Source organism: Catharus ustulatus, chromosome 37 (assembly GCF_009819885.2).
Source record: "Catharus ustulatus isolate bCatUst1 chromosome 37, bCatUst1.pri.v2, whole genome shotgun sequence".
Taxonomy (NCBI): Eukaryota; Metazoa; Chordata; class Aves; order Passeriformes; family Turdidae; genus Catharus; species Catharus ustulatus.
This window is the reverse complement of record NC_046257.1, coordinates 94,282-107,656: the sequence shown is the minus strand read 5'-3', so window position 1 is coordinate 107,656 and position 13,375 is coordinate 94,282. Positions and strand designations below refer to the sequence as shown.

At 49.2% G+C, this 13,375-nt stretch overlaps 1 protein-coding gene and 1 non-coding gene across 3 annotated transcripts; one reads left to right on the top strand and one right to left on the bottom strand.

Moving 5' to 3' along the window:
* The first annotated feature begins 237 nt into the window (after window positions 1–237).
* TRNAT-AGU lies at window positions 238–311 on the top strand. The gene has a single exon. It is a non-coding gene; the product is annotated as a tRNA-Thr (tRNA).
* Window positions 312–1,750: 1,439 nt separating this feature from the next.
* MOGAT3 (monoacylglycerol O-acyltransferase 3) lies at window positions 1,751–13,293 on the bottom strand. 2 transcript variants are annotated; one of them, XM_033084294.1, is made up of 8 exons: window positions 13,049–13,293; window positions 10,774–10,881; window positions 10,075–10,145; window positions 8,023–8,257; window positions 5,984–6,152; window positions 3,965–4,001; window positions 3,744–3,894; window positions 1,751–1,932 (listed from the first exon to the last, which is right to left on the bottom strand). In XM_033084294.1, the coding sequence occupies exons 1-8, from the start codon at window positions 13,119–13,121 to the stop codon at window positions 1,778–1,780; spliced, it is 999 nt and encodes a 332-aa protein (XP_032940185.1). In that variant the 5' UTR covers window positions 13,122–13,293; the 3' UTR covers window positions 1,751–1,777. The 2 variants fall into 2 exon arrangements, with proteins under 2 accessions (XP_032940185.1, XP_032940184.1); XM_033084293.1 differs by lacking the exon at window positions 3,965–4,001 and having other exon boundaries at window positions 3,744–3,931.
* Between the last annotated feature and the right edge of the window lie 82 nt (window positions 13,294–13,375).

Genomic DNA, 13,375 nt, shown 5'->3' with positions numbered 1-13,375 from the left:
AAATTCCCCCTTATTCCACCTCAAAAATCCCCAAAACCCCCCAGAAATCCCCTCCAAAAATCCCCAAAAATCCCCCCTTATCCCATCACTAAATCCTCAAATCCCATCCCAAAATCCCCCAAAAATCCTCCAAAAATTCCCCCTTATCCCACCCCAAAATCCCCCCAAAAATCGCGGATCCCCCCGCGCATGCGCGGTGCAGGCGCGGGAAGGACCCGGGGCGCGAGCGGGGCAGGCGGCGCCGTGGCTTAGTTGGTTAAAGCGCCTGTCTAGTAAACAGGAGATCCTGGGTTCGAATCCCAGCGGTGCCTTTTACCGGACACCCCCTTTTTTTGGGTGGGACACCCCTAATTGAATAAAGGGTACTCGATTTGGGGGGAAAATCCCCGAATTTGGGTAAAAAAACCCGAGTTTTGGGGGAAAAAAACAGATTTTTACGGGTTTGGTTAAAGCGCCTGTGTGGTAACCGGGAGGTCGCGGGTTCGAATCCCAGCGGTGCCTTTTACCGGGCACCGCATTTTTTGGGGGGGGACACCCCACATTTAATGGGGAACACTTCCTTTGGGGGGAAAAAAAGGATTTTCGGAAAAAAATCCCGAGTTTTGGGGAAAAAAACCGATTTTTAAGGGTTTGGTTAAAGTGTTTGTCTAGTGAGCAAGAGGTCGCAGGTTCGAATCCCGGCGGTGCCTTTTACCGGGCACCCCTTTTTTTCAGGGGCGGCACCCCAAATTTAATAAAAGATACTCAGATTAGGGAGAAAAACACGGATTTGGGAAAAAAACCCGAGTTTGGGGGGAAAAAAACCCGAATTTTGGGATTTATTTGGTTAAAATTCCCGATTCAAGTGAGCAGGAGGTCGCGGGTTCGAATCCCGGTGGTGCCTTTTAGCGGGGATCCCATTTTTTAGGGGAAAAAAAAAAATTTTAGGGGTCCCATCCCCTTTTTTAGGGGTCACATCCCCATTTTTGGGGACACGCCCCGTTTTTTTTGAGGTGAGACCCCGTTTTTTGGGGTTCACATCCTATTTTTTGGGGCTCACACCCCATTTTTTGGGGGTCACACTCCATTTTTTAGGGCTCACATCCCGTTTTTTAGGGTGTCACCCCATTTTTTCGGGGTCACACCCCCATTTTTCAGGGATCACACCCCATTTTTGGGATTCACATCCCATTTTTTGGGATTCACATCCCATTTTTCGGGGTCTCATCCCATTTTTGGAGGGTCACACCCCCTTTTTTTGGTGGTCACATCCCATTATTTGGGATCATAGTCCATTTTTAGGGGCTCACACCCCATTTTTTGGGATCACACTCCATTTTTTAGGGTGTCACATCCCATTTTCTGGGGCTCAAATCCCATTTTTTAGGGGTCACACCCCCAGTTTTAGGGGTCACACCCAGTTTTTTTGAGGTGAAACCCCATTTTTTGGGGCTCACATCCAATTTTTTCGGGGTCACACCCCATTTTTAGGGGCTCCCTCCCATTTTTGGAGGGTCACACCCCATTTTTTGGGACTCACATCCCATTTTTTTGGGGATCACACTCCATTTTCTGGTGGTCACACTCCATTTTTTGGGGGTCCCACCCCCTTTTTTTGAGGTCACCCCCCATTTTTTTTGCTGCTCCCCCCATTTTCTCCCCACACAAACCCAATTTAAATCGATAAAAACCATTTTTTTTATTTGTTGACCATTCCATCCGCGAGTCCCCCCAGGTTTGGGGAATTTGGGGAATTTTTGGGGGGTCCGGGGGGGGATTTTGAGGAGGTTTTGGGGGGTCAGACGATGATCAGGGGGGTCTCGGGGGGGACCCCGCACCCCACTTTGTGCCTCTCGAAAAGTTCCCGCAGCTGCCGCACGTAGAGCCCGTGGTAATGGGCGACCAAATCCTCCGAGGGGCGAGCGACCCTCGGCACCTCCAGGGGGGTCCCCACTGCCCCAAAAACAGGGGGTCAGCACCCCAAAAATAGCCCCGGGACAGCCCAGAAATATCCCGAAAATATCCCAAAAATATCCCCAAAAATACACCCGAGACAGCCCAGAAATATCCCGAAAATATCCCCAAAATATCCCGAAAATATCCCAAAAATATCCTCAAAAATAACACCGGGACAGCTCAGAAATACCCCCAAAAATCCCCTCAAAATATCCCCAAAATATCCCCAAAAATCCCCTCAAAATAGCACCAAAATATCCCCAAAAACAGCCCCGGGACGCCCCAAAAATACACCCAGGACACCCCAAAATATCCCCAAAAATCCCTTCAAAATCTCCCCAAAATATCCTGGGACATCCCAGAATATCTCCAAAAATCTCCCCAAAATATCCCTAAAATATCCCCCAAAATAACCCCGGGACACCCCAAAAATAGCCCTGGGACATCCCAGAAATATCCCCAAAAATCCCCTCAAAATATCCTCAAAAATCCCAAAAAATCCCCTCAAAATTCCTCCAAACTATCTCCAAAAATAGCCCCGGGACACCCTAAAATATCCTCAAAAATCCCCTCAAAATTCCTCCAAAATATCTCCAAAAATAACCCCAGGATCCCCTAAAATATCTCTCAAAATATCCCCAAAATATCCCCAAAATACCCCCAGGACACCCCAAAAATATCCCGAAAAATCCCCCCAAAATATCTCAAAAATATCCCCAAAAATCGGAATTTTCAAACACCCGGGAGCCCCCAAAAATCCCCTTCAACATTTCCCCCAAAATTCCCTCCCTGACCCCAAAATTTCCCCAAAAATTCCCCCCAAAATTTCCCAAATTTCCCCAAATCCCCCCAAAATTCCCTCCCTGACCCCAAAAATCCCCCCCAAAATTGCCAAAATTCCCCCAAAACTCCCCCAAAATTCCCCAAATTTCCCAAATTCACCCCCAAAATTCCCTCCCTGACCCCAAAATTTCCCCAAAATCCCCTCAAAAATTTCCAAAATTTCCCAAAAATCCCCCAAATCTCCCCCAAAAAATCCCTAAAAATTCCCCAAACCCCCCAAAATCCCCCCAAAAAATCACCAAAATCCCCCAAAAATCCACAAAATTTCCCAAAACCCCCCCAAAAATCCCCAAAATTTCCCAAAAATCCCCAAAAATTTCCCCAAAATCCCCAAAATTTCCCAAATTCACCCCCAAATCCCCCCAAAATTCCCAAAATCCCCCCAAATACCCCCAAAAAATCCCCAAAATTTCCCAAAAATCCCCCAAAATCCCCCAAAATTCCAAAAAATTCCTCAAAATCCCCCCAAAAATTCCCCAAACCCCCCAAAATCCCCCCCAAAATCGCCCCCTAAACCCCTCCCTGACCCCAAAAATCCCCCCAAAAAATTCCCAAAAAATTCCCAAAACCCCAAAAATCCCTCCAAAAAATCACCAAAATCCCCCCAAAATCCCTAAAAATTCCCAAAACCCCCCAAAATCCCCCCAAAAAATCCCCAAAATCCCCCAAAAATCCCCAAAATTTCCCAAACCCCTCCAAAAAATCCCCAAAATTTCCCAAAAATCCCAAAAATTCCCCCAAAAATCCCCAAAAATTTCCCCAAAATCCCCAAAATTTCCCAAATTCACCCCCAAATCCCCCCCAAAATTCCCAAAATCCCCCCAAATCCACCCAAAAAATCCCCAAAATTCCCAAAATCCCCCCCAAAAAATCCCAAAAAATCCCAAAAATTTCCCAAAAATCCCCCAAAAATCCCCCAAAAATTCCCAAACCCCCCCAAAATCCCCCCAAACCCCCAGACTCACCCACCACGGTGAGGGGCACCCGGAAGGGCAGCAGGGGGAGCCCCCCCCGACCCCAGAAGATGCAGGGGGCGAACCCCAAAATGCCCTTGAGCCCCCGCTGGAGGCGGCGCAGCCACGAACCCTCGGCCAGGGAGGGCACCCCGAAAGTGTCCTGCTCCCCAAAAACGTACACGGGAACAAGAGGGGTCCTGAAAATTGGGGAGGGGGAGTTAGAGCGGGTCCTGCTCCCCAAAAACGTACACGGGCACCAGGGGGGTCCTGAAACAACACCCCAAAATTGGGGAGGGGTCAGAAATGGGGTCAGAAATGGGGTCAGAGAGGGTCCTGCTCCCCAAAAATGGACATGGGAACCAGGGGGGGTCCTAAAAATTGGGGAGGGGGAGTTAGAGCAGGTCCTGAACCCCAAAATTGGGGAGGGGTCCCAGAGCAGGTCCTGCTCCCCAAAAACGGACACGGGAACGAGAGGGGTCCTAAAAATTGGGGAGGGGGAGTTAGAACAGATCCTGCTCCCCAAAAACGTACACGGGCACCAGGGGGGTCCTGAAACAACACCCCAAATTGGGGAGGGGTCAGAAATGGGATCAGAGCAGGTCCTGCACCCCAAAAACGGACACGGGCACCAGGGGGTTCCTGAAACAACATCCCAAAATTGGGGAGGGGTCAGAAATGGGGTCAGAAATGGGGTCAGAGCGGGTCCTGCTCCCCAAAAATGGACATGGGAATGAGAGGGGTCCTAAAAATTGGGGAGGGGGAGTTAGAGAGGGTCCTGCTCCCCAAAAACGGACACGGGCACCAGGGGGGTCCTAAAAATTGGGGAGGGGGAGTTAGAACAGATCCTGCTCCCCAAAAATGGGGAGGGGGAGTTAGAGCGGGTCCTGCACCCCAAAAACGGACACGGGAACCAGGGGGGTCCTGAAACAACACCCCAAAATTGGGGAGGGGTCAGAAATGGGACCTCAAACTGGGATCCTAAACTGGGACCCCCCCATATCCCAAAATTCCCTCCTGAACCCCTAAATTGGGGAGGGGTCTCAGAGCGGGTCCTGATCCCCAAAAACGGACACAGGAATGAGGGGGGTCCTGGACGAACCCCAAAATTGGGGAGGGGTCAGAAATGGGAACCCCAAACTGGGAGCCCCCGCACCCCGAAATTTCCTCCTGGTTGCAGGAATTTGGTTCCCTATCCCAAAATTGTGCTCCTGGAGCCCAAAATTTTCATTTTCAACCCAAAATTACCCCCCAAAAACTTCTACATGGCACCCAAATCGCCCCAAAAAAACCCAAAAACAACCCAAAACCATCCCAAAACTTCTCCACAATCCCTAAAAACCCAAACCCACCTCAAAACCACCCCAAAACCACCCGAAAATCCCAAATCGCACCCAAAACCCTCCCCCAAAACCACCCCAAATCGCCCTAAAAAACCCCAAATCATCCCAAAACCACCCCAAAACCACCCCAAAACTTCTCCACGATCCCTAAAAACCCCAAAACCGCCCCAAATCTGCACCAAAACCGATCCAAAACCGACCCAAAACGTCCCAAAAACTCCAAAACAGCCCCAAAACTCTCCCCTAAAACCGCCCAAAACCACCCTAAAAAACCCCAAATACTCCTCAAAAACCCCAAAAACCCCAAATTTCCCCAAATTTCCCCGAATTTCCCCCAAACCTCACCCGTGTCGGAGCGCCAGGCGCACAAATCCCCGTCTGTGGCTCAGGGTCACTCGGTGCCGACCCAAACCATCCCAAAACCGCCTCAAAAAATCCCAAAACCTCCTCCAAAAAAGCCAAAAAACCCCAAAACCACCCTAAAAAAACCCAAATCATCCCAAAGCCACCCTAAAACTACTCCACAATCCCTAAAAAACCCCAAATCCACCCCAAAACTGCCCCAAAAACCCTCCAGATCGCACCCAAAATCCCAAATCGCACCCAAAACTCTCCCCTAAAACCACCCCAAACCGCCCTAAAACTGCCCCAAAACCACCATAAAACCACCTCAAAACCCCAAAACCGCCCCAAAACCACCCCAAAACTACTCCACAATCCCTAAAAAACCCAAAACCCACCCCAAAATCACCCCAAAATTGCACTAAACCACCCCAAAACCGCCCCAAAATCCCAAATCGCACCCAAAACCCTCCCCTAAAACCGCCCTAAACCACCCTAAAAAACCCCAAAACCGCACCAAATCCCCCATAAATCCCCTCAAAACCCCAAATTTCCCCCAAACCTCACCCGTGTCTCAGCGCCAGGCGCACAAATCCCCGCCTGTGGCTCAGGGTCACTCGGTGACATCCCGGGGTCCCCTCGAGCGCCTCGGCCGCGCCCCCGACCATGATCAGCAGAGCCTGCGAGTCCCGGCTCAGCACGGCGTCCAGGCAGCGCTGGCTCACGGGGCACAGACCTAAAAAATGTCAGGGAAAATTGAAATCCCAAAAATCCCCCCAAAAATCCCCAAAAAACAAAAAAAACCCGGTGAAAAACGGCCTAAAATTGACCCAAAAACGGCCAAAAACGCCCAAAATTCGGTCAAAAGAGATCCCAAAAAAACCCAAATCAGACCCCAGGCAGCGCTGGTTCATGGGGTATAGACCTAAAAAACAGGGTCAGATCCCAAAAAACAAAAATCCCAAAAAAAATCCACCCACCCCAAAAAAACCCGGTGAAAAACAGCCTAAAATTGACCCAAAAACGGCCAAAAACGCCCAAAATTCCCCTAAAAGAGACCCCAAAAACCCCAAATCAGATCCCAAAAAGTGATGGGAGATTGGGCAGATCCCTAAAAAATGGGGTCAGATCCCAAAAAACAAAAATCCCAAAAAAAATCCCCAAAAAATCCCAAAACCCCCGGTGAAAATGGCCTAAAATAGACCCAAAAACGGCCAAAAACGCCCAAAATTCGGTCAAAAGAGATCCCAAAAAACCCCAAATCAGACCCCAGGCAGCGCTGGTTCATGGGGTATAGACCTAAAAAACGGGGTCAGATCCCAAAAAACAAAAATCCCAAAAAAATCCACCCACCCCAAAAAAAACCCGGTGAAAAATGGCCTAAAATTGACCCAAAAATGACCAAAAACGCCCAAAATTCGGTCAAAAGAGACCCCAAAAACTCTAAACCGAACCCAATGAAGTGATGGGAGATCAGGCACAGCCCTAAAAAATGGAATCAGATCCCAAAAAACAAAAATCCCAAAAGAGACCCCAAAAACATCCCCAAAAAAATCCCAAAAAACCAAAAAAAACCCGGTGAAAAACGGCCTAAAATAGACCCAAAAACGGCCAAAAACGCCCAAAATTCCCCTAAAAGGGACCCCAAAAACCCCAAATCAGACCCCAAAAAGTGATAGAAGATTGGGCAGATCCCTAAAATATGGGGTCAGATCACAAAAAATAAAAATCCCCAAAAAAATCCCAAAAAATCCTAAAAAACCAGGTGAAAAACGGCCTAAAATAGACCCAAAAACGCCCAAAAACGCCCAAAATTCCCCTAAAAGAGACCATAAAAACCCCAAATCAGACCACAAAAAGTGATGGGAGATTGGGCAGATCCTTAAAATATGGGGTCAGATCCCAAAAAACAAAAATCCCCCAAAAAAATCCCTAAAAAATCCCAAAAAAATCCCTAAAAAATCCCTTAAAAACTTCATAAAAATCCCTAAAAAGTCCCCCAAAAATAAAAAAAAATCCCTAAAAAATCCTTAAAAATTCCTTTAAAAACTTCATAAAAATCCCAAAAAAATCCCAAAAAAATCCCAAAAAATCCCTAAAAAATCTCTAAAAAAACCCAAAAAAACCTTAAAAAATCCCTTAAAAACTTCATAAAAATCCAAAAAAAATCCCCAAAAAATCCCAAAAAATCCCTAAAAAATCCCTTAAAAACTTCATAAAAATCCCTAAAAAATCCCCCAAAAATCCGAAAAAAATCACAAAAAAACCCTAAAAAACTTCATAAAAATCCCAAAAAAATCCCCAAAAAATCCCAAAAAAATCCAAAAAAATCCCCAAAAAATCCCAAAAAAATCCAAAAAAATTCCCAAAAAATCCCCAAAAAAATCCCAAAAAAATCCCAAAAAAATCCCAAAAAAATCCAAAAAAATTCCCAAAAATTCCCCCAAAAAATCCCAAAAAATCCAAAAAAAATCCCTAAAAAACCCCCAAATATCCCAAAAAAATCCAAAAAAATTCCCAAAAAACCCCCCAAAGACCCCCCAAAATATCCCAAAAAAATCTCAAAAAATCCCAAAAATCCCAAATAAAATCCCAAACTGTCTCACCTGCAGCCAGTGCGTACTCCCGGTACAGGGGCAGCCGGAAGAGCCCCTGCAGCGCCGCCAGGCTGGGTCTGAGCCCCGGGCACGGCCCCGAGTTCCCCCCGTTGGGTTTGGGGGTCCCGGCCGCCCCCCGGCCCCCCGAGACGAACGCGCCGAAAGCGCCGATGCAGGAAATGCCGTGGGGGTGGCACGGGAGCAGGTACGAGCGGCCGGGGGGGAGGGGACACTCACGGACAACCTGGGGACATTGGGGACAGAGGGGACATTGGGGACGTTGGGGACATTGGGGACGTTGGGGACATTGGGGACATTGGGGACATTGGGGAGGATTGGGGACATTGGGGGGGATTCGGGGGATTGGGGACATTGGGGACATGGGGACATTGAGGACATTGTGGGGGTTGGGGACACTGAGGGAGTTGGGGACATTGGGGACAGTGTGGAAATGTCGTGGGGGTGGCACGGGAGCAAATAGGAGTGGCCGGAGGGGAGGGGACATTCACAGACAACCTGGGGACATTGGGGACATTGCGGGGGTTGGAGGGATTGGGGACATTGGAGACACTGAAGGGACATTGGGGACATTGCGAGGGTTGGGGACATGGGGGGGATTGGGGACATTTGGGACATTAGGGACAGTGGAGACATCAGCGGGGCTTGGGGACATTGGGGATATCTGGGGACACTGGGGGATTGGGGACATTGAGGACATTGGGGGGGTTGGGGACATTGGAGACATTGGGGGAATTCAGGGTCATTGTGGACATTGTGGACATTGGAGGGAATTGGGGACTTTGAGGGACATTTGGGGACATTGAGGGGGTTGGGGACATTGGTGACAGTGTGGAAATGCCGTGGGGGTGGCACGGGAGTAAATAGGAGCGGTTGGGGGGGAGGGGACACTCACGGACAACCTGGGGACATTGGGGACATTGGGGGGGTTGGGGACAGTGGGGGGGTTGGGGACATTGGGGTCATTGGGGACATCGGGGACATTGAGGACATTGGGGAGGATTGGGGACACTGAAGGGATATTGAGGACATTGAGGACATTGGGGACATTGGGGGGATTGGGGACATTTGGGGACATTGGGGACATTGAGGACGTTGGGGAGATTGGGGACAGAGGGGACATTGGGGACATTGGGGACAGTCGTGACAAGGGTGGGAGATTTGGGGTCATTGTGGACATTTGGGACATTGGAGACATTGGGGACATTGGGGGGGTTGGGGACAGTGGGGACATTGGGGACACTGGGAGATTGGGGACAGCGGGGGGGAATTTGGGACATTGGGGACATTGGGGGACAATGGAGACATGGAAGGGGTTGGGGACTTTGAGGGACATTTGGGGACATTGGGGAGATTGGGGACAGAGGGGACACTGGGGACACTGGGGACATTGAGGGGGTTGGGGACATTGGGGACATTGGGGACATCAGGGAGAATTGGGGACTTTGAGGGACATCTGGGACATTGGGGACATTGGGGGGGATTGGGGACACTGAAGGGATATTGAGGACATTGATGACACTGAGGATATTGAGGACATTGGGGACATTGGGGACATTGGAGACAAAGGGGACATTGGGGGGATTGGGGACACTGAAGGGATATTGAGGACATTTAGGACATTGGGGACATTGGGGAGATTGGGGGACAGTGGGGACATTGGGGACAGTGGGGACATTGGAGACAGTGGGGGGCTGGGGACTTTGAGGGACATTTGGGGACAGTGGGGACATTGGGGGGATTGAGGGGATTTGGGACATTGGGGACATCTGGGGTGATAAGGGACATTGAGGACATTTGGGACATTGTGGACATTGGAGGGGATTGGGGACATCACGGAGAATTGGGGACATTGAGGGACATTCGGGGACATTGGGGGGATTTGGGACATTGGGTGGATTGGGGACATTATGGGGACATTGTGGACATTGAGGACATTGAGGACATTGATGACATTGTGGACATTGAGGACACTGAGGGGATTGAGGACATTGAGGACATTTGGGACATTTGGGGACATTTGGGGACATTTGGGGTCGTTACCGTGATGGGGAAATAGTCACAGAAATGGTCCCAGATGCGCCAGTTCCGCAGCCAGTCCCAGTGCCGGGCGCCTGGGGACACCCAGGGGACATTTGGGGACACACCCAGGGGACACAGGGAAAGGGGCTCCAATGTCCCCAAGCTCTGGTGTCATCCCATGTGTGTCCCCACTGTCCCCAATCCCTTCAATGTCCCCAATATCCCCAATGTGCCCAATGTCCCAAATCCCTCCACTGTCCCCAATGTCCCCAATCGCCTCAGTGTCCCCTCAGTGTCCTCAATGTCCCTCCAATGTCCCCCCAATGTCCCCAATCCCCCCGATTCCCTCAATGTCCCCAAAAGTCTCCACTGTCCCCAATGTCACCCCAGTGTCCCCAATGTCCCCTCAGTTTCCCCAATGTCCCCAATCCCCTCAATGTCCCCCCAGTGTCACCTCTCTCTGGCCCATGCCAGTCTCAGAGTCACCCCCCAATGTCCCCAATGTCCCCAGTGTCCCCAGTGTCCCCTCAATGTCCCCAATCCCCCAATGTCCCCAGTGTCCCCACTGTCCCCAATGTCTCCAATGTCACTGTCACACCCCAGTGTCCCCAGTGTCCCCACTGTCCCCAATCCCCCCAATGTCCCCACTGTCCCTCACTGTCCCCAATGTCCCCAATGTCCCCACTGTCCCCAGTGTCCCCTCAGTGTCCCCGTTGTCACCTCTCTCGGGCCCGTTCCAGTCCCAGAGCCACCACCCCCCGTAGGTGACCGGGATCAGCCAGAGCCGCGTCCGGAGCAGCAGCAGCAGGAGCAGCACCGAGCCGGGTCCTAATTAACACCTTCATTAGCGCTAATTAACGCCTTCATTAGCGCTAATTAACGCCTTCATTAGCGCTAATTAACGCTAATTAATTACCCTGAAAACCCTCATTAATTACTGCCCAAGGGCAGCAGGAGCAGCACCGTGCTGGGCCCTAATTATCACTTTAATTAGAGCTAATTAACGCTAATTAATCACCCTAATAACCCTCATTAATTACTGCCCAAGGGCAGCAGCAGTACGGAGCCGGGCCCTAATTAACACCTTCATTAGCGCTAATTAATTACCCGAATTACCCCCCACCACCGTTAATTATTTCCTCCCCCTCCCCGTTAATTCCCTCCCCGTTAATTACACCCTCCCCTCTAAGGGTTAAATTCCCCCATATTAATTAGCTCACCAATTATTTAATTAATTAATTACCCATTAATTACACCCCACGTGTTAATTATTCTGCCCTCCCCGCTTAATTACCATCATTAATTACCCCATTCAGAGTTAATTAACGTCCGTTAATTCCCTCCCCGTTAATTGCACCCTCCCCTCTAAGGGTTAATGTTACCCCCTGACATTAATTAATTAATCACTTCCTCATTAATTATTCTCCACGGGTTAATTACTCAGGAGTTAATTACCCTCCAACCCCTTAATTACCCCGCTAATTACCCCCGTTAATTGCATCTTCAACCTTTAACCCCACCAAGCCGCTCCACCTTCCCCGTTAATTAACTCAAAAAGTCATTAATGTCCCCCATTAATTAATCATACACAGTTTAACCCCCTTCCCCAAAGAGTTGATTATATGTCTCAGGCGTTAATTACCCCCTCAACCTTAATTAACCCCTGTTAATTACCTCCCGTTAATTGCACCCTCAACCTTTAACCCCACCAAGCCGCTCTCCCTTCCCCATTAATTGACTCAAAAAGTCATTAATGCTCCTCATTAATTAACCCTACACAGTTTAACCCCCTTCCCCAAAGTGTTAATTACGTGTTTCAGGGATTAATTACTCCCCTCAACCTTAATTAACCCCTGTTAATTACCTCCCCGTTAATTGCTCTCTCAACCTTTACCCCCCACCAAGCCACTCCACCTTCCCCATTAATTAACTCAAAAAGTCATTAATGCTCCTCATTAATTAATCCCACACAGTTTAACCCCCTTCCCCAAAGAGTTAATTACGTGTTTCAGGGATTAATTACTCCCCTCAACCTTAATTAACATCCGCTTAATTACCACCCGTTAATTGCATCCTCAACCTTCAACCCCACCAAGCCGCTCACCCTTCCCCATTAATTAACTCAAAAAATCATTAATACCCCCCACTAATTAATCATACACAGTTTAACCCCCTTCCCGAAAATGTTAATTACCCCTCTCATGAGTTAATTACCCCCCAGCCTTAATTAACCCCCGCTAATTACCCCCCGTTAATTGCACTCTCAACCTTCAACCCCACCAAGCCGCTCTCCCTTCCCCGTTAACTCAAAAAGTCATTAATGCCCCCCATTAATTAACCCTCCATGGTTTAACCCCCTTCCCCAAAGAGCTAATTATGTGTCTCAGGGGTTAATTACTCCCTCAACCTTAATTAACACCCCGTTAATTAACCCCCGTTAATTGCATCCTCAACCTTCAACCCCACCAAGCCGCTCACCCTTCCCCATTAATTAACTCAAAAAGTCATTAATGCCCCCATTAATTAATCCTCCATGGTTTAATCCCATTCCCCAAAGAGTTAATTATGTGTCTCAGGGGTTAATTACTCCCTCAACCTTAATTAACACCCGGTTAATTACCCCCCGTTAATTGCACCCTCAACCTTTAACCCCCCCCAAGCCACTCTCCCTTCCCCATTAATTAACTCAAAAAGTCATTAATGCCCCCATTAATTAACCCTCCATGGTTTAACCCCCTCCCCAAAGGGTTAATTACCCCTCTCAGGGATTAATTATTCCCTCAACCTTAATTAACCCCAGTTAATTACTTACCGTTATCTGCATCCTCAACCTTTAACCCCACCAAGCCACTCCACCTTCCCCATTAATTAACTCAAAAAGTCATTAATGCCCCCATTAATTAACCCTACACAGTTTAACCCCATCCTCAAAGTGTTAATTAGCCCTCCCAGGCGTTAATTACGCCCCCAGCCCCTAATTAACCGCGCTAATTACCGAGGAAGAGGAAGGTCATCATCCATTGCATTACACAGAGCGCCTGCAGCGCGGAACGGAAATTCCCGGCCATGGCTGCCCGGGGGGGCCCAAACCGAGGGGACACCACCCGGAAGTGGCTTCGGGACCCCCCAAAAATTCCCCAAAAAAATTCGGGGGGGGACCCCAAAAATCGCTCGGGGGGACCCCAAAACTCGGCCCCGAAGTTCCGGAGCTGCCGCGGTTCCGCCCGGCCCCGCCCGGACCCGAACTTTGCACCGGGGGGGGCGGGGAAGGAGCGGGGAGGGGCTGAGGGAGGGGAATTAAAATAATTAAAATAATTAAAAT